Raw genomic sequence first — 24,000 nt, forward strand, 5'->3', positions numbered from 1 at the left:
TGTAAAGCAAGAAAGGCAGACACTACATACACAAAGCCTAACCAGGCATTTTTTCCTCAATGAATTCTGACACAAAATCATGTCTGAAGCTCAGAACACGCTACACATTTCCCCAGTTTTAGTTTACAGATAAGGAAAGATTGGCCTGGCCCACTAGGATCCCTCTTTATGTTTGTGAACTTTATAGTCTATACATTTAGAGTGATGTGATAATCAAACACTCTAGAAGTCTAGGATGAAAGAGTATATAAGAGAATTGACAGCAACGTTCCCTCTAAGGTGTGCGCCTGTGCAATTGCGCACTGCTCAAGCATCCTCTGCACACAGCAAATCTATGCCACGCACAAAATCAAATAAAAAAATAAGCGCATAACAATTTTCGACACGACACGGACACGACAGAGAAAACAGTTTTCGTCATCATTGTTCAAATATTGTAACGTCTGTCGAGACGCTTTGAGGACATGAATTCCATCCATCACTTTACTGAGCAAAACTCTTTATTGTCGGCCATAAACACATCACCAAAACATTAGTAAAAAAAATGATATTGAGCAAAAGTGGTAATTTTCTGCAGTACAAACCAGACCAAAAGCAACTTTCTTATATCAACAGCAGCCGCTCGCTCTTTCTCACTTGCGCCAACACATGCACATTTGGCACTTAGCCAGTGATGCGTTAACAGCCACACAAAAAGTCGGACAACTCAAACACCACACATAAAGTGTCATTCCAGGTCGTTACACTATGATTTACCAATCAAATGTGTGCTTATTCTAGTGTCATTTATTAGGAATCTTAATTTATAAATATTAATCATGAAATGCTATTAGTATATTAAATAAATACTCATAAAAATATATTTTTTACAAACAGGAAGTTGCAGGAATGCACACATGATCCCCTGCTTACATCTCATTGTGCAACATGTGAATGTTTTAATGGGAACTAAATGCAATGTCTGAAAGGGGTACAAACTATTTCCAAAGCAGGACCTCCACCCAGACAAACAATACAAGTACACAGTTCATGAAAAACAATATTTGTTGTTATTGTCATTGTAAGTGGGCCTAAACACTTATATTAGAAATGGAAATGACTGCTGTCATTTGATTATAATAATAAGAGAATGTTGTCTGTCTATCTGTGTTGGCCCTGCGATGAGGTGGGGACTTGTCCAGGGTGTACCCCGCCTTCCGCCCGAATGCAGCTGAGATAGGCTCCAGCTACCCCGAAAGGGACAAGCGGTAAAAAATGGATGGATGGATGGAGATTGAAGTTGTTATTTAGTCAAGTTTGGGACAGGTGTGCTGCTGGTGTAGCCACAGTGTGCACGTCTGATGTTGCTCACATGGGCTCCACTCAATGCTCAGGGAGTTTTTGCGTTTGCTCACACATGAACAATTAGAGGGAACATTGCTTGACAGAGTGTGTACCTTCAGTGCTGAATGACGAGCAAGGCAGAGTTAATCCTTAAGTGGTGGAGGGAAAGTGGCATCGGAGTCTCTGTCTCTCTTTATTATCTACGTCGAAGCATGTTGCTTATGTAGCTTGTTTCAGCAGATTTGAATTGCTGTTTTGGGCAGTAGATGGGATCTTTGATCCAAAGCACAATTTACATTTAACTAAAATGTTATTTTCTTTGTGCTCGACAAAAGAAAAGTAGTGAAAATTAGAAAATATCTCCATGTTAACAAACTCGACTGCAGCTCCGCCATGATCAGACACGCCCCCACCCCCCTCCTCTCTCTCCCCCCACACTCACACACACACAGAGCGCAGGTCTCTCTTCTCCGGTTTGTGACACAAGAAGAATCAGAACTACGACACTAACACACTTTATACTACATTAAAAGTAATGTAAAATAACGCAGTAACGCATCATGTAGTAACGGTAACTGAGTTACTGAATATAAAAAATAACGCGTTAGATTCCTAGTTACCGCCGAAACTAACGGCGTTACAGTAACGCGTTACTGGTTATCACCAGGAAAGATGAGGTCACCTACCTAGGTTCCATTCTAGAGGCTAATCTTTTCTGTGATAAAATGGCAACCAAGGTAATCAAAAAGGTCAACCAACGAACAAAATTTCTATATAGAATCTCCTCTCTGGTCAACAAAAGCACCATGAAGATTCTAGCGGGAACTCTCATTCAACCCTTTTTCGATTACGCTTGCACCTCCTGGTACCCCAGCACCTCCAAAACCCTCAAATCTAGACTCCAAACATCCCAGAACAAGCTAGTCAGGTTACTTCTAGACCTCCACCCCAGATCACACCTCACTCCTACCCACTTCGCCAAAGTGGGCTGGCTCAGGGTGGAGGACAGAGTAAAACAACTTGCACTGAGCCTAGTCTATAAAATCCGCTACACCTCCCTAATATCAAAGTAAATGTCAAACTACTTCCTTAACGTAAATGACCGCCATAACCACAACACCAGGGGGAGCTCCACTAATCATGTTAAACCCAGATTCCGATCTAACAAAGGTCTTAACCCATTCTCCTTCTATGCCACATCAATATGGAATGCACTCCCAACAGGTGTAAAAGAAAGGGCATCTCTATCCTTCTTCAAAACCGCACTAAAAGAACACCTCCAGGCAACTTCAACCCTAGACTAACACCCTCCCTTCCACATCCTACCTCCTCGGATTGTAAATAATCATATGTAGATCCTTTTTTTTATTCTTATGCTCTCTGATCTCTATCTCTATGTCCACTACTTGCTGTATGTATCCTACCAAGTCAGTCCTACACTGTTCCAATGTCCATTTCTCTGATGATGCAATTGTTGATGACTGAAGTGTTGATATCAACCAAACCTAACCCCCCCACCCCCCTCCTCCACACCCCGGATTGTAAATAATGTAAATAATTCAATGTATATACTCTGATGTTTATCTTATGTAATGACTGTATTATGATGATAGTATATACAGGTATCTGTTGGAAAACTTATTCGGGTGTTAGTGGTCAATTGTACGGAATATGCACTGCACTGTGCAATCTACTAATAAAAGTTTCAATCAATCAATTTTATGTTGATTTTCATTTTTAATCCAACTCTTTTTTTTTGACATTTTCAAATAGACAGAAAAAAGTGCAAGTCGAAACAGTACAATTTTAAAGTCAGTAAATTCTTCACACCCTTTCCCTTAGAACCCAAACCTCCCACCCACCCTCCCACCCCACTCAGGTCAAACCAACAAAGGACATATGGCACAAACATATAACAAGTAAGACAACAAAAACAGACACATTCACACACACACACACACACACACACCCATACGAGGCCAGAGACAGACAGAGGCTGAAAGGAGAGAGAAATGGAGATAAAAATTGGACCAAAATTGGAAGAAAGGATTCCAGACCCAGTTCCAATTGAGGACTATAATGATACCATAGAGCGAAATCCCAACTCCATGTTCCTCAGTAATGTGACACAGGAGGAAATAGTTACAATCGTGAAAAAATGTAAATCTAAGACTTCAACTGATTGTAATGGAATTGATATGGAAACGATAAAAAGGGTTATTGAAGAGATCTCAGGACCATTAATGTATATTAGTAACCTATCATTTCAAACAGGTACATTTCCAAACAAAATGAAAATAGCTAAAGTTGCACCAATTTATAAGACTGGAGATAAACATCAATTTACAAATTATAGACCTGTTTCTCTACTTCCACAATTTTCTAAAATCATTGAAAAACTGTTCAATAACAGATTAGAAAGTTTCATAAATAAAAATAGAATACTCGAAGAGAACCAATATGGATACAGAGCTAATGTTTCAACTTCAATGGCTTTAATTGAAATTACAGAAGAAATTACCAATGCAATAGATAGTAAAAAATGTGCAGCAGCGGTTTTTATGGATCTAACTAAAGCATTTGACACAATTAATCACAATATTTTAATCAAAAAACTAGAACGATATGGCATCAGAGGGTTAGTCTTAAACTGGATAAGAAGTTATCTAACGAACAGGAAACAATACGTGAAGCTAGGCGAACACACGTCTACAACGCTAAATATATCCTGTGGTGTACCTCAGGGATCAATACTAGGACCTAAATTATTCAATCTCTATATAAATGACATTTGTAAAGTTACAAAAGATTTAAAGTTAGTATTATTTGCGGATGATACAACAGCGTTTTGTTCAGGAGAGAACACACAGGAGATAATAGAAATAATAACAGAAGAAATTAACAAATTAAAAAGATGGTTTGACAAAAACAGACTATCGTTGAATCTTAGTAAAACTAAAATAATGCTATTTGGTAACAGTAGAAGAGAAAGTCAAACACAAATACAAATAGACGGAATAGAAATTGAAAGAGTAAACGAAACCAAATTTCTAGGTATAATGATTGATGATAAATTGAACTGGAAATCTCACGTAAAAAATATACAACATAAAGTTGCAAGAAACACGTCAATAATGAATAAAGCAAAACATGTTCTAGACCAAAAATCCCTTCATATTCTCTACTGCTCACTAGTGTTACCATATCTGAGCTACTGTGTAGAAATATGGGGAAATAATTACAAAAGTACACTTCATTCATTAACGGTGTTACAAAAAAGATCAGTTAGAATAATACATAATGTTGGATATAGAGAACATACAAACCCTTTATTTATTGAATCAAAAATACTGAAATTCCACGACATAGTGAATTTGCAAACAGCTAAAATTATGCACAAAGCAAACTATAACCTGCTACCCAAGAATATACAACAATTCTTCTCAAAAAAAGAGGAGAAATATAATCTTAGAGAAAAACGTAATTTAAAACATTTGTTTGCACGTACAACACTTAAGACCTTCAGTATATCAATATGTGGAATTAAATTATGGAATGGATTAAGCAAAGCAATCAAACAATGTACTAATATGATACACTTCAAGAAACTCTTCAAACTTAAAGTGTTTACAAAGTACAATGAAGAAGAACCATGACAAACATTCTCAATTTATTTCATCCATCCATTCATTAATTCTTAAAGTAATCTTACTTATCTCATCATATGAAATATGACTTACTTCACCAATTATTATTATTAAATTCTTACTATTATTTATTTATTTATTTTTATTGTAATTACTTATGGAGTTTATTGTGAAAAAATTGTGAACAGGAAGTGAACAAAAAGTTTTGCAACTGTTATGTAAAGAAAAGGGGTAGGATTAAATAAGCTCTGCTTCTTCCTACTCCTTTTCGAACATGTTGAAAAGAAACTGGAAATTGTGATGTTTTATGTTGTATGCTTGCATGTTCGAAATAAACTCAAACTCAAAATAATAATAAATAAAAGGGAGATTATTCCTCATCTGCGTCTGGGCATAAATCAAGATAGTTGAAATACAGCAATTGTAGAGAACCTCTCTAGTCCAACGGCCGTGAGATGGGGGGTGAGCCAGTTCCAATTAAACAAGATCAATCGCCTGGCCAGCAAGGTCGTAAAAGCAACAGCGCGTTTTAGTGGTACCGGGCACATGTTATCAGGGCATATACCGAAAATTGCTGATAATGGGTTGGGGGAAAAGTTTTGACCGTATGCCTTTCCGATTGTGTCAAAAATGTCCTCCCAAAATGAACATAGTTTAGAGCAGGACCAGAACATATGGACATGATCAGCCAGAGATTGTTTGCATCTATTGCAGATATTGCTAACTGGGGTAGATTTTGGATAGTTTTGAATTAGTGTAGTGAATTTTATGGATTACTTTGCATTGGATGAGACTATGACGGGCACATATTGATTATCATTTTTGTTAAATTGTTTAAAAATAATGTGTTGATACAAATATTTATAAATAAACAGTATAGGCAAAACTTTGCATCTTTTTATTGAACATCGAACATACATTTATAATTCACACAAAAGTCAATGCACTTTCAACATCAAGGAAAGAAAACAAAAGCAAATACAGATAATACTAAAAAATATGAAGAAAAAAAAAAGGGGGGGCTACCTAAATCACTTTCAAATGTTTTTAACAAGGATATCAATTAAAAGCCTTAATTATTTATTAAAATTAAATTATTTATTATTAAATTAATTAAATTATTTATTATTAAAAGTCTTAATTATTCTCCAAGATTTGATTGATAATTGTAACCCATCCATCCATTCTCTACCGCTTGTCCCCCTCGGGGTCGCAGGGGGCGCCGGAGCCTATCCCAGCTGCATTCGGGCGGAAGGCGGGGTACACCCTGGACAAGTCGCCACCTCATCGCAGGGCCAACACAGATAGACAACATTCACACTCACATTCACACACTAGGGCCAATGTAGTGTTGCCAATCAACCTATCCCCAGGTGCATGACTTTGGAGGTGAGAGGAAGCCGGAGTACCCGGAGGGAACCCACGCAGTCACGGGGAGAACATGCAAACTCCACACAGAAATACACATGCACTAACCCATTAAGCTAATTAGAAAATGTAGGCCTCAAAACTTTGCATCTACTAGGTGTAAAGTTTACCGGTATACAAAAATGTCTTCTTCATCTGTGCAGTGTACATATGTCTTCTGATGTCACATTGCCACCTACTGGTGCCACTTTTGTTAGCACTTTCATATCAACCTATCAAGCAAGATTTATGGCTTGAGCTTACAAAAAGTCTGGTCATGGTGAAAACTCCAAAGTTCAGTAATCAGTTATCAGTGGGAGTGTGTGTATATATTTCAGCCTTTATGCTGTCAAATTTTCATAATTGGCCACAATACATGAGAGCAAAAAACATGAAAAGCAAAACAGATATGATTAGAAATACAAAGGAACACTTATCTGTGTGTTTTGTTTAAGTTACAAGCTGAAGTGGTGGGGCACAGCAAGTGCGTAGATTGATTTGTACGTTCATTTTAGAGTCTCCAAAAGTGTTAAATAAAACCAAAAAAAGTTGCTAGAATTGCATCTTTTTTTGGAAAATACTATCTAGTAGGGTAAGTATTCGCAGTGCTTCACTTTACACACATTTTGTTACGTTATAGCCTTTCTTCAAAAGATTCATTTTTGTCCTCAAAATTCTACAGACATCACCCCATTATGACAATGTGAAAAGGTTTTTAATTTTGTTTTGCTAATTCATTGAAGCTAAAAAATCACATGTACGTATATAAGTATTTACAGCCTTTGCTCAATACTTTGTTGATGCGCCTTTGGCAGCAATTTCAGCCTCAAGTTTTTTTGAATACGATGCCACAAGCTTGGCACACTTAGTTTTGGGCAATTTTGCCCATTCCTCTTTACAGCACCTCTCTTGCTCCATCAGATTGGATGGGAAGTGTTGGTTTTCATCCAGGATGTCTCTGTACGTTGCTGCAACATGAGGACAAAAATTAATTGATTCCATTTTGGAATAAGGCTTTAACATTACAAAATGTGGAAAAAGTAAAGCGCTGTGAATACTGTCAGAATGCATGGTAAATACAGCGACACTGATCCCTCCTTCTTTGTCTTATTATTCTCTGGCAGACCAGTTGTGTATAGGTTACGATGCCATCTACTGTACGGAGTTGTAATCACAAGATATATTGACATACTGTACTGTATTCAGCTGTGGCAATATTAAGCAAAACCAACTTTTCTTACCTGTTGGTGTATTTGGGATCCTAATAAGTCCTGAAATTTAAAATCAAAACATGGAGGCCTAGCGAAGTCACTGTTAAACAATCTTGCCTTCTTCCAAACTTGATCCAAACGAGCCATTTGGAATGTGAGACCTTAATGACATATTTTGCCTTAGTTATGTCAGTGGATATCTCTATATATGGTAAAAGTTTACCCGAAAAGCTGTATGCGAGTCCGCCATTTTTTTTCAGTTGTAGTCAATAAGTTCCTAATATTTCTTGATTGTTGTGGGGCAGTCTGGCTTGTACAAGCACATGCATGCTAAAATCCCCCACAGTTGCAATTTCTACTAAAAAAGTAGCGTAATTATATCTGTCAGTAGATTCGATATGGAAGCACTAAAAACGACAACATGGCTGACGGTGTGGAGACGCAGTTCAAGGGGGCTTGGCCTGGAGGAAGGCTTTGGCACGTATATAAGACAAATAAATAAGACATTCTGAAGAGACAGTCAGAAAGATGGCCTCTAAAACTAAATCTATGCAAAACTTGGACCAAAGCACCACCATTACATGTTATGGAGACCACAAGGAAGTGTTTTAAATGTAGGAAAAAATCATACTCTGACCAATTCAAATGTGTCTTTGTTGCAGCGAGCCATTTGTGTTTGACTGTAGCACGGCTGAGAAAAAGGACAAACAGCCACAGAGTGATAACAGGTAAAATAGAAAGATGATAAAATGTGTTATACTTTCACAATACTGGAATTAGAACATTTGTTTGTCGCCCCATTATCGTAACTATATTTGCCTTTCTTTTATTCACAATCTGTAGTCTCGCAGAGGAAACAGGAAGTGATGAAGTGCTGGCCTTTACCATTTCACCATCTGGAAAACTGGTGGCACTAATCGATGACTCCAAACGTCTGGTCCTCTTTCGGTGTGAGCATTCATGGAAGTGTGTCAGCACCAGGTACAGCTCTGGCTTTCTCCCTACCCTTTTACAACATGCACTATATAGATCCATGATTCTCAAACAAATAATCACTTTATTAAGTATTGTAATGACTTGAGCCATTACTAAAGGTTTGTCAGCCTTCAATGGAAGTCTTGACAATCCGAATACTGTAGGCTGTAGTCGATGCCAAAATAAACAATTAAGACACAAACAGAACCATCTCACTCCGTCAGTACTATCAATTAACACACGTGGGAACCGAATGTTCTCCACATTCTCCGCTTACGTACGCCCTTTCTCAGGCTCCCAGCCAATCAACATGCAGAACATATGTAAACAAAGACAAACGTTATATGATATATAAACATAAATATAATCTTCAAAAAAAAATAATTTAAAACATTTGTACGCACGTACAACAATTAAGACCTTCAGTATATCAGTATGTGGAATTAAATTATGGAATGGATTAAGCAAAGAAATCAAACAATGTACTAATATGATCCACTTCAAGAAACTCTTCAAACTTAAAGTGTTTACAAAGTACAAAGAAGAAGAACCATGATAAACATTCTGAATTTATTTCATCCATCCATTCATTTTCAAAATAATCTTACTCATCTCACCATATTAAATAAATCTTACTTCACCAATTATTATTTATTTATTTACTTATTTTTTATTGTTATTACTTATTTAGTATATTGTGAATAAATTGAAAACAGGAAGTGAACAAAAGTTTTAGCAACTCCTATGTAAAAGAAAAGGGGAGGATTAAACAAGCTCTGCTTCTTCCTACTCCTTTTCGAACATGTTGAATAGAGAAACTGGAAATTGTGATGTATCATGTTGTATGCATGCATGTTCGAAATAAACTCAAACTCAGACATTGGCAGCGCGTGCAACAATGATGCCTTCAAAGCCATGGGAAACCCTAACATTTGTTAAACATTGAATAAACTACATGTCGAACAGAACATAACATAGGACCCAGTCCATTACAGTATAAATAAAATACTCTTTAGGTTGGTACTTGGAGAGTGTTTTCTGTAGTGGTACTTGGTGAAAAAAGTTTGAGAACCACCGAAATAAAGAATGATTCCAGTCATGTGTTTTCCAGGTGGTTGGTGAGGAGGGGCACGTCGCTTGTGTTTACCAGGGCAGAAGACGAGGTGCTTGTGGCTGATAAATCGGGGGATGTATACTCCTTCTCAGTAGTGGACCAGGAGAGGGATGGCGAGCTGAAGATGGGGCACCTATCCATGGTCTTAGCTGTTGTAAGGAACGCTGGCAAAACCACTGTTGTTTTAGTTAGTTGGTTCGTTTGTTAATTAGCAACATAACTTCAAAAGTTTGTGCGTATTTTGATGAATCTTTAAGGAAATGTCAGAAATAGGATAAGGAACAAGTGCTTCGATTTTGGGAGAGATCTGGATCATTTGTACTACTTTACATGGCATTACATGTACTACTACTACTTTACATGGCATTACATGTACTACTACTACTTTACATGACATTACATGTACTACTACTACTTTACATGACATTACATGTACTACTACTTCTTTACATGAGATTACATGTACTGCTACTACTTTACATGACATTACATGTACTACAACTACTTTACATGACATTACATGTACTGCTACTACTTTACATGACATTACATGTACTACAACTACTTTACATGACATTACATGTACTGCTACTACTTTACATGACATTACATGTACTACAACTACTTTACATGACATTACATGGACTACTACTACTACTTTACATGACATTACATGTACTACTGTACATGACATTACATGTACTACTACTACTTAACATGAGATTACATGTACTACTACTACTTTACATGACATTACATGTACTACTACTACTTTACATGACATTACATGTACTACTACTACTTTACATGACGTTACATGTACTACTACTACTACTTTACATGACATTACATGTTGTACTACTACTTTACATGACATTACATGTACTACTACTACTTTACATGACATTACATGAACTACTACTACTTTACATGACATTACATGTACTACTAGTACTTTACATGGCATTACATGTACTACTACTACTTTCCATGACATTACATGTACTACTACTACTACTTTACATGACATTACATGTACATGACATTACATGTACTACTACTACTTTACATGACATTACATGTACTACTACTACTACTACTTTACATGACATTACATGTACTACTACTACTTTACATGACATTACATGTACTACTTTACATGACATTACATGTACTACTTTACATGACATTACATATACTACTACTACTTTACATGACATTACATGTACTACTACTACTTTACATGACATTACATGTACTACTTTACATGATATTACATGTACTACTTAACATGACATTGCATGTACTACTACTACTTTACATTACATTACATCAGTGGTTCTCAAACTTTTTTTGTCATCCCCCACTTTGGACAAGGGGGAGTTTTCAAGCCCCACCTGCCCCCATCGCCCCAACAGAACGCCAATGCCAAGCTTAACATTTTCAAATTTATTGAACATCAAGTAACATCAAGTTGTATACATTCAAACTCAATAACATAAAATAACATGAAGTTCAATAATAAATAAAATAACTGTGCAGCTGTGGTATAACTTTCATCAAGTTCAATATCAAATAAAATAACTTGCATCAAGTTCAATAATAAATAAAACAAAAGTGTTATAACTTGCATCAAGTTCAATAATAAATCAAAAAAAGTGTTATAACTTGCATCAAGTTCAATAATAAATCAAATAAAAGTGTTACAACTTGCATCAAGTTCAATAATAAATCAAAAAAAGTGTTATAACTTGCATCAAGTTCAATAATAAATCAAAAAAAGTGTTATAACTTGCATCAAGTTCATTAATAAATCAAATAAAAGTGTTATAACTTGCATCAAGTTAAATAATAAATCAAAAAAAGTGTTATAACTTGCATCAAGTTCAATAATAAATCAAATAAAAGTGTTATAACTTGCATCAAGTTCAATAATAAATCAAATAAAAGTGTTAAACTTGCATCAAGTTCAATAATAAATCAAATAAAAGTGTTAGAACTTGCATCAAGTTCAATAATAAATCAAATAAAAGTGTTATAACTTGCATCAAGCTCAATAATAAATCAAATAACTTGCATCAAGTTCAATAATAAATAAAAATAAAAGTGCCACTTTGCAATCTTTGCAAAAAAAAAGGAGCTAATGCATTTGGCAAGACAGGGCAAGTGAACATGAGTTTTACAGTACTCCAGCATTAGTGGCTGCAATGAGCCTGTTTTGCACTGCACAGCTTTTTAAATCGGGGTTGCAGGCTTGACACTGCCACTGTTAAAACCTCATTGAGTTCGGGGCTGAGCTGCCTTGACGCAAGTGCTTCCCGGTGAATGACACATTGTGTCCAATGCAAATTTGGCGCAACCCTCTTTATTAGAGCCTGCAGCCCGTTTCTTGACTTTGTCATGGTCTGTGCGCCATCAGAGCAAAAGCCCACAGTTTTCCCATTTAAGGTCGTGTTCTTTGAGGAAACTGTCCATTATCTTTAACAGCTCATCAGCAGTGGCTCTATTTTTTTATGTATTTGCAAAACAGCTCCTACCTAGAAATTTAAAGCCTACAGGAAAAATAAGTAATTTACATTTATTTATATAGCGGATTTCACAGACAGAATCACAAAGTGATTTACAGTATGTATAGAAAATGAAAGCATAGTAAAAAAAAAATCTAAGAATATAATTGAAAAAAAAAAATAATTAAAGTGAAATTTCCTCCAGTTCCTCGCGCCCCACCTGTCATGTCTCTATTCCCCACTAGTGGGGCGCGCCCCACACTTTGAGAAACGCTGCATTACATGTACTACTACTACTTTACATGACATTACATGTACTACTACTACTTTACATGACATTACATGTACTACTTTACATGACATTACATGTACTACTTAAAATGACATTGCATGTACTACTACTACTTTACATGACATTACATGTACTACTACTACTTTACGTTGCAAGAGTGAACAAACAAAAGGATCCCCTTGCTGAAGAAAACACACACACTGACATGCTACTTTAATTTATCTTTCAATTGTGTCTGTGTCATTATGTCCGTTTTTTAGTTAACAACATATCTTTAAAAGTTATGTGTGGATTTTGATCCAACTTTCAGGAATAAAGGAACAAGTGATTAAATTTTTTGGGTGATCCGGTTCACCGTCTGGATTCAGGATTTTTTTTAAATATTTTTTTTACTATTGGTAGATAGTTGACTGGCGGAGGTCTGCACTTTTCGAGTATCTGTAATTTTCTCGTTATATTATGTAATGTTTAAACTATAGGTAAGGGGGCTGTTTGCAACACAGCCTGGGTTGATAACAAACTTTATATTGTCCCACAAATTATTGCTGATTAACAATATTATTGTCAGCTTTACTTTGAGACCAAATCACTGTAAGCACTAATGTATTGATAATATATAATACCAATAATTAACTATGTACTATTAGGGTGATATTTTACCGTATCGTCCACAGCTAATCCATCATTGACACTCACCAGTGATTACCATACAGAATTTGTTAAAATCACATAGGTTTAAGAGTGTAGAAAATGTTTAAGAACATAGGAAGTGTTTAAGAGTGTGGCAAAGGTTAGTGACCGTGTCGGAAAGGTTTGTGTGAGTGTGTGTTGGGTTTATAAAGACCTAAAATGCATACAATATTCATGTAAATCTTAAAATGAATAGCATCCCTACTTTAGGGGGACTCTGGAATGTAACTCCCGCGATAATCGACTCGCTATACTGACACTTGTGTTAAGTTTTAGAGTTACGATCGCATCTACTACAAATATTTGTAATGACAAGCTGCATTCCAACAGACAGTCCCATTTATGAGTTATAACTTCAAAGGTAGCACCAAAACTAATAGTGACGGTCCTAATTTTTCAGTGGCGACCTCCACAAATAAATGAATGTACTGGAAACAGTGACCATGATAGTGACAGCAGTGTTAGTATAATAGCAGTAGTTAGTTTAGTAGTTAGTATAATAGCAGTACTATTGTGCATTTGTTGTTCTTGGTTAATAACGCAAATCGAAAAAGGGTTATTATGCACTCCTTTTGCATACCCTGGTTTGCTGCAATTGTGAATTCAATTATTTTTTAATTTTCCACAAAGGGTTCCTGAAAATCTGTGCTGTAATTTTTGCGTAATCCCACTATTTGATAGTTATTTTATGAAACAGTGTTTTTTTTCAAATATCTGTCTGGGTGTGAAACTAACATACAAAAACAACTAAGGGATCAAAACTATATCTCTCAAATACCCCAGTTACGATTCAGTGCATACCAATTGGTGTACTTGAACAACACCCACTGATGTTTATAGAGTCTGGATGGAATGTCACATTGCAGAGTTAAGCATCACTGAAGCATCCACCTGCCATTTAGGGTAATATTTTTTCCAAATATGTATTTACTTTGTTTCTTTCAGACGATGTCGCTGAATGATAAGTACATCATCACTGCTGACCGAGATGAAAAAATACGAGTGAGCCACCTGAGATCGCCATACAACATACAGTCTTTTTGTCTGGGACATCAACAGTAAGTAATTGATGAAATTGTTATTATTTTGTGGTGCGTCCATGGTTGTCTGTATACCACATGTGCCACTTGAATCCCACATTAGCAGAGTTTTTAGGGTGTTTTTACCAGGATTAGATTCTAAGTACGGTACTCTAATAGGCACTGACTGAAGTGTACTACCGGGACTGAGTCATGTAAAATCAAACGATGGTATATTTTGATACATTTTGTTGCATGTGACATCATGTGCGGTGGCAAACTTGGCACACCGGCTCAAGCACTTGGCCAGGAAACAAGCAGTCAAGTATTCAGTGTGGACTGCCTCTAGGTAACGTCACAATTTTTCATACCAACAAAGTAAGAAGAAGGTGCTCACAAGTATAGTAAAGCTCCACTTTTTAAATTGCACTAGGTCAGTGCTTATTTACGTTGCGTTTGCCATAAAAATGCTAAAGATTAGCATTAGCGATTTTACATGGTAGATGATAAAGATAGATGTGCCAAGCTTGTGGCATCGTATTCAAAAAGATTTGAGGCTCTAATTGCTGCCAAAGGTGCATCAACAAAGTATTGAGCAAAGGCTGTGAATACTTATGTGAATTTTTGTAGTTCTAATCAGTTTGCAAAAAAACCCAAAAAACTTTCACATTGTCACTATAAAATATAAATATATAATGTATGTTTATATATAAAAAATATTTTAAATACAATTTTAAATAATTTTAACATACAGTACAGGCCAAACGTTTGGACACACCTTCTCCTCATTCAATGCGTTTTCTTTATTTTCATGACTATTTACATTGTAGATTGTCACTGAAGGCATCAAAACTATGAATGAACACATGTGGAGTAATGTACTTAACAAAAAAAGGTGAAATAACTGAAAACATGTTTTATATTCTACTAGCCACCCTTTGCTCTGATTACTGCTTTGTACACTCTTGGCATTCTCTTGATGAGCTTCAAGCACACCTGTGAAGTGAAAACCATTTCAGGTGAGTACCTCTTAAAGCTCATCGAGAGAATGCCAAGAGTATGCAAAAAAGTAATCAGAGCAAAGGGTGGCTATTTTGAAGAAACTAGAATATAACTGAATTCAATCCCGGGCTCTGGATCTTTCTGTGTGGAGTTTGCATGTTCGCCCTGTGACTGCCTGGGTTCCCTCCTGGTACTCCGGTTTCGTCCGACCTCCAAAAACATGCACCTGGGGATAGGTTGATTGGCAACACTAAATTGACCTTAGTGTGTGAATGTGAGTGTGAATTTTGTCTGTTTATTTGTGTTGGCCCTGCGATGACGTGGCGACTTGTCCAGGGTGTCGCCCGAATGCAGCTGAGATAGGCTCCAGCACCCCCCGCGACCCCGAAAGAGACAAGCGGTACAAAATTAAAGAATGAATGGATAGAATATAAAACATGTTTTCAGTTATTTCACCTTTTTTTGGTAAGTACATAATTCCACATGTGTTCATTCATAGTTTTGATGCCTTCAGTGACAATCTACAATGTAAATAGTCATGAAAATAAAGAAAACGCATTGAATTAGAAGGCGTGTCCAAACTGGTGGCCTGTACTGTATATATATATACATTTTGGGCCAACTCTGCGCTTACTTGCTGCACGTATTTAACCTGTAACCTATGACTAAAAAGGTTTTAGTATAATTTTAGAACAAATAATATCTTGTGAGAATCTTTGTTTTGACAAGACGCAACAATAGCATATGCGATGCTTAAGCAATAAAAAAAAAAAGCTTAGCAGGGTTTTATTCAACCTAAATTCACCAAAACCAAAATAAATAATAAATAAAGTATGAGTATGACGGGCAGCATTTTCATGTGTTAAAGCCTTCACACCAAGCTTGCTTAATCATTCTGTGTTGACGCGCTTAATTAAAGTTAATACATGGGGTTAGTGTGTGGTTATTTTTCCTTTAACTTTTTTTTTTGTGTTTGTTTTAGGTTTGTTAGCTCTCTTGTAGTCCCATCAGGCCATCCGAACTGGTTGCTGTCAGGATCAGGGGTACGTTTGTATGTTGCATGTTTTGTATTTACTAAATGAAGGCCAATCCACTGAATCAGTGCCATTTGTAGAATGTTGTAATTCTCTCAAAACAAACAAGAAATTATGTCCCTTTTCAATTCTAAATCTGATTATACATACACTGAACTACTCAAAATGTGTACTGGTCCATCTCAGGCAACTTTATTTTGTTTTTGTACAAGGTTCCTAAGCCAAGGAAGACTTATTTAAGTAACAGGACTGAATGTTTAGCATAGAATTAGCAAATACATGAACTATAGCCCCTTAGCATGTATGCTAATAGCAAATAATATTTCAAATGTAGGTAAGAGGATTGTGCGGGGATTTTAACCTTCCCCAGTCATTGTTGAAATATGATAGAATGCTTGGAAAAATAAATAAATGAATGAGCTTTAGTTTTTTCTATGGCTTGCACAGCATCCGAATGATGCAACTTCCTTTGGACAGTTTCTTGGGTAACAGGACTGAGTGAAAACACACTGAAGTTTTAATTTGAACTAAATTGTATTTTTCTATTAAGGAAAGTATAGTTAGGATACAAAGTAACATAAATAGTAACAATATAACATTTCTGAAGGATTTTAAAATATTTTATTAAATTCTAAAGTCTAAGTTGACGAAGCAGGGCAAGCGACAAAAGCTATTTTTTCATTGTTCAGGGTAAATTAATCCTAGAAATTATATTTATTCAAAATACAATCAGATCAATGTGCAGGGCACTCTGTTAAATGAAATAAAATATTTTACAGTTATTTGAACATGCTTTTATACATTTTATTTTTGAGGGGACGCCAATGGCACGGGTTCGAAAGAATGGATTGTAAAAAATCTATGCTTACAAGCAGACAGACCACAAGGTCAGGAAGCCACAGTGAAACAGATCGAAAGGCAAATGTTTGGTTTTCTGTTCCGTTTCAAATATGTTTGTAATTGTAGGATGGGACCATGAAGCTGTGGGAGTATACTTCTGGGAAGAAACTGCATAGTTGGGACCTGAAGGAGCTTCAAGAGACGTTTGGCTCACACTCAGAGAAAGTGAGGGTAATCACTGCGTGAGATATAATGTGCAACCATGTCAGTTGTAGTATAGCATATGAGATGTGCTCAGAAGCAAAGTTAGAACAACAAGCTACACAAACAGTCCCATTATAATGTGTTCGATGGGGAATGCAGCAAATCTATATAAAAATTAAAAAAACGGCCTCCAAATCTTTCAAGTTTCTTTGTGTCGTTCTAACAATTTGTATGTTTTAACTGTTCCTCATGTACGGACTGAATTTGGCAAAAGAGCTTTTGGCATTGCTGCCCCTATGGCATGGAATGCATTGCAGACGAAACTGAAACTTACAGAACTACTTCCATTTGGAGCCTTCCGTTCTGTCCTGAGGGACAAACAGCGAGAGACGTTTGCACAGTGCCTGTGTTTTTAAAGATGTAAATCTCTGTTGTTTTACAGTTCTCTTATGTATTTTAAAATGTATGTCTTAATGTATTATTTTTGAAACTGCTCTGTGACATGTGCTGTTGACCTCTTGGCCAGGTCACCTTTGTGAAAGAGATCTTGATCTCAATGGGTTTTCTTATCTGGTTAAATAAAGGTTCTATGTGTCAGTAAAATACCTTTCTGACTTTAAAATATTTATTGTTTTCACAGACGCTAACTGTTTGCCAAATAAGCAGCTCTCCTGACGGCTGTCATGTGGCTGTACTCTGTGACAGGTGAGTGTACTTCCTGTGTGTGCTGCTCTGAACAAGCGTTACCTATTGAGATAACGGTAAAAGCTTACAGTACTTCTGTGCACATGTTTAGCGGGTGCCTCTGTTGCTAGTACTGTCTGTGGCGCTGACATTTTTATTAATTCTATTTCATAATGCTAACATACAATGGAAAATCCCTTTGATTGGCAAACGAAAATTAGCATCGCGATTGTTTTAAACTTGCACAAACGTCGAACAAATGAAATTTTAACAGGACAAATATTACACAAAAGAGCAATTGTATTTTTTCTTAAAGGGAAACTGCACTTTTTAAAAATTTTGCCTATCGTTCACAATCCTTATAAAAGACATGACGACAAATAGATTTTTTTTTTTGCATTCTAACTTGTAAATAAAAGTCCCCTTACAGCAGAGCCAATGGGAGCTCCTCTGTTTCGCCTATAAAATTTATTAAATAACCATTCAAAACGCGCCAACAATACTCCATTTACATTTCATGATTTTAATATTAACCGAGTAATAGTGACATTGTTAATATAAGCCCTAAAGGAGACAAACTATTTATAGCGGCGACGTGATCACTACCGTGTGTGTTCGCCTATGTTTACATCATCGAGTGGTCTGCTGCTTCCTCGCTTCCTTGCGCCCTGTAAGTTTATTCTAGAATCATGCATCTCACCTGGACATGAGACGTCTGAGTCAGTATTCGGACAAGTTGGTACACTTTGACAGCCACTTAGGACCTCAAACTGCCGAGGACGACACAAAAAAACAGCTTTTTTCACACCACCCCCCCAGCCTGTTTCTTCGTGAGGATTGTGAGACATTCTTCATCTAAATGGGAATATATAAACATCCTAGCAGTCGGCATACTACTGACAGCAGACCTTGTACATTAAGTGATGTTTCATTATGTTTGTTGGCTCTCATAAAGTCTGCAGTGAGTAATAATCAGTGATGAAGGAAAAAAAGCAAACTTTGTGATGCGTTTTTGAAATTATTGTGCTGCCTATGCTTAAAATGATCAACATACATCAATATTATATGTTATTATAAATGTGCTCCATTGTAAGCAGACTTTTGATTGCATTTATTTGATATTTAAAATGCAAAAAATACAAAACGTCCATGGTCATATCTTTCATTACGATTGTGAACAATAGGCAAAATTTAAAAAAAAGTGCAGTTCCCCTTTTAAAGGCATAGACTCTCCAAACTCTGTGGAAACCAGGGATGTGCGGTCAAGGTAGGCAGGTGAGAGAAACACAAAATTGTTTTGATGAAAAGTAATAATAATCGATTAAAAAAATATTAAAATGTGTTCATTAAACGTTACAAATATATTTTTTGAATGATTATTGGTTTTTTTTTTTACATTTTCTTATTTTCTTATCATATAGAGTGCAGGAAGCTGACATGAAGCTGCCACTATTGACATTCCTGTCTGCTTCGGTTTTTTCCAGTTTGCGCTTCAGTGTTTTCTTAAGTGCTTAAAATTACACACGTTTTTTGTTTTGGTTTTTTTTAGAAGAAGAAGAAAAAAAAAAAATTATAAATTACGCACGTTCCTTTTTTTAGTATTCTCCCCTCCAGCCCACCCCGCATAAGTTAGGCATAAGTGCTTAAGTCTGAAATGAAGCAGGCTCATTATGAACGAGGCGCCCTTTGCCGTCATGCCTTTTTTTTGTAGGTTGTGTAAAAAGCATGGAGTTTTACTAACACTTGTAAATGTCACTGAAATCCATGTAAAAGATAACACTTTAAATTTGAAAAGGCTGTATCAGTCCAGGCAGTGCTTGTCACGTATAGCGTGTTGTCATGGGGATGTAGTGCGTGTATACACGCTTCAACAGCTTCTTGGCTGGGTGTGAATCATGATCGATAGATAAAACTTTGTTTCTTATACTTGTAATTATTACACTATTATTGTAAACAATCTGATGTTATTTGTCATGGTAAGAGTTATGTTTAATACAAATGTTTGAAGGGCCAAAGCTGTGTGCTTCTCTGGTGTAGCGTGATAGCTGAGAGTTTATTAACTCTCCAAAAAATCGATTGTAGGTGGAATAGAGCGAATCCTATTACCTCCATTGTTAGCTGTCTTTTGCTAGTGTTTACTTACGAGTTAGAATGCATTTAAAAAAAAAACGTGTGCTTGTCTAACATAAGGATTGTGAATGATCGGCAAAAATGCAGTTCCCTTTTAAGTTGAGGGGGAGAATGCCACGCAGCCTGTACAATTTATATATATATTTGTTTTCACTTAAGCACTTGGGGGAATAGGACCCTCAGGGCCTGATTTAATAAGGGTTTGCGTGTATTAAAACTCGTGCAAACCTAATAGCACACGCAAAGCTGATCCACTAAACGTGGGCAAAGTGGATTGCGTCAGTTAAGTGAGCAGAATAAGGCGTGCGATCCTTTTTGCGTCTCTTTAATATGCAAAATATAAGCTGATCGTCAAAACGTCCACAATACTGGGCGGAGAAAATGCACATATTATTATTTAGCACATGTAATGTGATTCATCAACACTCATCACTGTTTTGCGAGCAATATTTTGCGTTTTATTTAAAACATGTCAGAAGGACGTGCAATCTGACAGGTTCACACACGGTGCTCCCGCTGCACAGACAGACGATGGAGAGAGAATCCTCCGTCCTACGGGTGTGTTTCCACATTTTGGACATATCGTCTAATAAGCAGTATACTTTTATAATTTTATTGCTGCTGGATGACTTATGGGGCTGATTAAAATAATTGATGTGTGTTACTCCCTCCGAGGTCTTAATCAAGGCTCAAGTTGTTCGTTTTTCTCCCACAGACATTTATTTAAGCCACGCCTTCTTCTCGTTAACAACGATGCCAAAATAATGCCGTCAGAACTAATAAATAAGAAAAAACAGAACTTACATTTAGTCTGACATCAAATAAAAGAAAACACATTGATTTCACATACATTATCAGAAAGAATCATACCTCATTGGCCTCACAAACTCAGAGGGAATAAAGTTTCTTTTGAAGCCGAGACTCTATTAACCTCTTCCATCAAATGCTTGCTGTCTCATGCTGCTTCCCTTATTCCGTCACATATTAATTGTCACCCCAACAATGTGACCAAACCGGAACAAAAAATATGTTCCTCTCCAATTTACATGTTTTGTAACAAAAATAAAGTTAACATATTGAAATTACCAAAGAAAATACATTTTTAATCACATTATATGTAAATATGAACTTATATTTGTACATTGTATTTATTTATTCTAGTAACCAACTATGAAATGATATAACATATATACAATGTGCTTCTGTCAGCAGCTACAATGTGTTTTGGTTTCTGCTGACGTTTTTTTTTTATGTTGTTCTCTTTTTTTAAATTTAGGAATTATATTACTATAATATATCTCCTGCATAAAAATACATCTTTAGTTACGCATTTTCTTACATTCATTCCAGACGCACAAATACGCTGGTGATGTGATCCACAGCCTCGCGCACGGAAGTGTCAGTGTGTACATGTTTCTGTTGTCGAGATAGCGATTAAGAAAAGGTGTTACAGATTATAGATGTGTGCCGCTGCTTCAACACATCGCTCACATGTCAGGCATGTGATTTTTCCGTCTATAGTCAGAAACCCATCTTTTTTATCTCTGTAAAAATATTTAAAAAATATTTTCCGTTTTTTCCGACCTACAATGTGTGTTAAAATCTTGAGCCGTCTCTTTGCCATACCTGCCAACAACTACGGTTTTCCAGTAATGAGTGCGGTTTTTGATAATCCATTCCGTTTTGCGACTGCAGTCGTAAAAACTACGGTTTTCCATTAAAATGATTAACTTAACAATCGAAGCTACATAGGTTAACTACATTTCCCAGTAGTTTGGCAGTAGCTTTGCTACTTTTTATACTTTGTATACTAGTCCAATCTGCTGCTCTGCACTGCACATAAATTGATTTTAAATTTAAAACATTTTTGTTACCACACTTGCAGTCAATTCAATCGACATAATTCAAAGAAAAGGGCATTTTTTTTACTTCCACAGAAAGCACCTTTATGTCTGCTGTCTGCAAAGCATCTCAATAATACAATTCACAAGAAAGAATAGACTATATATATATATATATATATATATATATATATATATATATATATATATATATATATATATATATATCAATTGAGTGAAGTAATAGATTAATATCACAATTTTTAATTTGAAAACAAATAGCATAGTGTTAAGGGGAACATGATTGCCAGGAGAGGGCAGTACCTTTCATTGTAAATCTTTAAAAACTTAAAATTTTATAATTCATTTCCCTTTAAAAATGATTTGTTGTAGCCCAAATGGTGGGCTGTTTTTGTTTTTCTCCTCAAATTATGTTTTTGTTTTTCTCCTCAAATTATGTTGGTCAGCCTTACAGAAAGTTTGATGTTTTCATGTGTTTCCTCAGGGTATCAACCATTCAGTTTTTCACACTGGACGAGGATGGTGAAGAAAAGAAACTTGTACCCCACAGCAGGTTGACCCTGCCCTGCTGCCCTCTGGATATGACATTTGACCCAGAAGGTCGCCTCTGGGTGCTGATGGATTCCTGTGAAGAACTGCTCCAAATCTACAAGCCTGAACAAAGCTCCTGGAAGGTACCTGGCTTACCTACCTCATTTTTTTCAAGGGAGTTTAGCATTGGCACCTCCAGTAAGATTATGTTAGTCATGGTAGCTTGTATAACACCTATCTACCTAGTTTTTGATTTAGTTTTAGTCCATCCTTTTTCTACCGCTTGTCCCTTTCGGGGTCGCGGGGGGTGCTGGAGCCTATCTCAGCTGCATTCGGGCGGAAGGCGGTCGCCACCTCATCACAGGGCCAACACAGTAAACAGACAACATTCACACTCACATTCACACACTAGGGCCAATTTAGTGTTGCCAATCAACCTATCCCCAGGTGCATGTTTTTGGAGGTGGGAGGAAGCCGGAGTACCCGGAGGGAACCCACGCAGTCACGCGGAGAACATACAAACTCCACACAGAAAGACCCCGAGCCCGGGATTGAACTCAGGACCTTCTTATTGTCTTATAGTTTTAGTCATTTTTTAGTCATCTAAATTGATTTAGTTTTAATTCCTCAACATTTTAGGCGACTAATACAGTACATTTTGTCAACTAAAGGATAACACATATTTTAAGTTGTCTTGAAACCACTTTTAGTAAGGTTAGTGCAAAGCAGCTTATAAAATAAATTCACAACAAGACCTGCACTCCATAAATATATCAATAAGTACACTTTACACTTATTGTACTGTGTTTTATTATTTTAGCTTAAATTCGGCTTTTTTTTTTAAAATGTTGAATAATATATGACTAAAATGGTCATATGAAGAAACAAACTAGCTTTATTTTGTATTGTGTGTAACTACACTGAGTGCACAATTGTACCGTTTGAATACAGCAACCCGTGTTATAAAACTCGAAGGTATACAGTCGTGGTCAAAAGTTTACATACACTTGTAAAGAACATAATGTCATGGCTGTCTTGAGTTTCCAATAATTTCTACAAGTCCTATTTTTTGTGATAGAGTGATTGGAGCACTTACTTGTTTGTCACAAAAAACATTCATGAAGTTTGGTTCTTTTATGAATTTATTATGGGTCTACTGAAAATGTGACCACATCTGCTGGGTCAAGAGTATACATACAGCAATGTTAATATTTGGTTACATGTCCCTTGGCAAGTTTCACTGCAATAAGGCACTTTTGGTAGCCATCCACAAGCTTCTGGCAAACTTGTGGTTTAATTTTTGACCACTCCTCTTGACAAAATTGGCGCAGTTCAGCTAAATTTGTTGGTTTTCTGACATGGACTTGTTTCTTCAGCATTGTCCACACGTTTAAGTCAGGACTTTGGGAAGGCCATTCTAAAACCTTCATTCTAGCCTGATTTAGCCATTCCTTTACCACTTTTGACGTGTGTTTGGGGTTATTGTCCCGTTGGAACACCCAACTGCGCCCAAGACCCAACCTCCAGG

General features: G+C 36.3%; 1 protein-coding gene across 1 annotated transcript in view; it reads left to right on the top strand.

Annotated features, from left to right (window-relative positions):
• wdr4 (WD repeat domain 4) overlaps positions 1-24,000 on the top strand; it is a 36,867-nt gene that overhangs the window by 1,337 nt on the left and 11,530 nt on the right. The window contains exons 2-9 of the mRNA XM_062067738.1: positions 8,251-8,316; positions 8,432-8,569; positions 9,675-9,831; positions 14,112-14,224; positions 16,170-16,230; positions 17,188-17,286; positions 17,906-17,970; positions 22,426-22,615. Coding sequence (XP_061923722.1) covers positions 8,251-8,316; positions 8,432-8,569; positions 9,675-9,831; positions 14,112-14,224; positions 16,170-16,230; positions 17,188-17,286; positions 17,906-17,970; positions 22,426-22,615 — 889 coding nt within the window. The remainder of the gene's footprint in view (positions 1-8,250; positions 8,317-8,431; positions 8,570-9,674; positions 9,832-14,111; positions 14,225-16,169; positions 16,231-17,187; positions 17,287-17,905; positions 17,971-22,425; positions 22,616-24,000) is intronic.

This window comes from Entelurus aequoreus, linkage group LG13, assembly GCF_033978785.1.
Source record: "Entelurus aequoreus isolate RoL-2023_Sb linkage group LG13, RoL_Eaeq_v1.1, whole genome shotgun sequence".
NCBI classification, from domain to species: Eukaryota; Metazoa; Chordata; class Actinopteri; order Syngnathiformes; family Syngnathidae; genus Entelurus; species Entelurus aequoreus.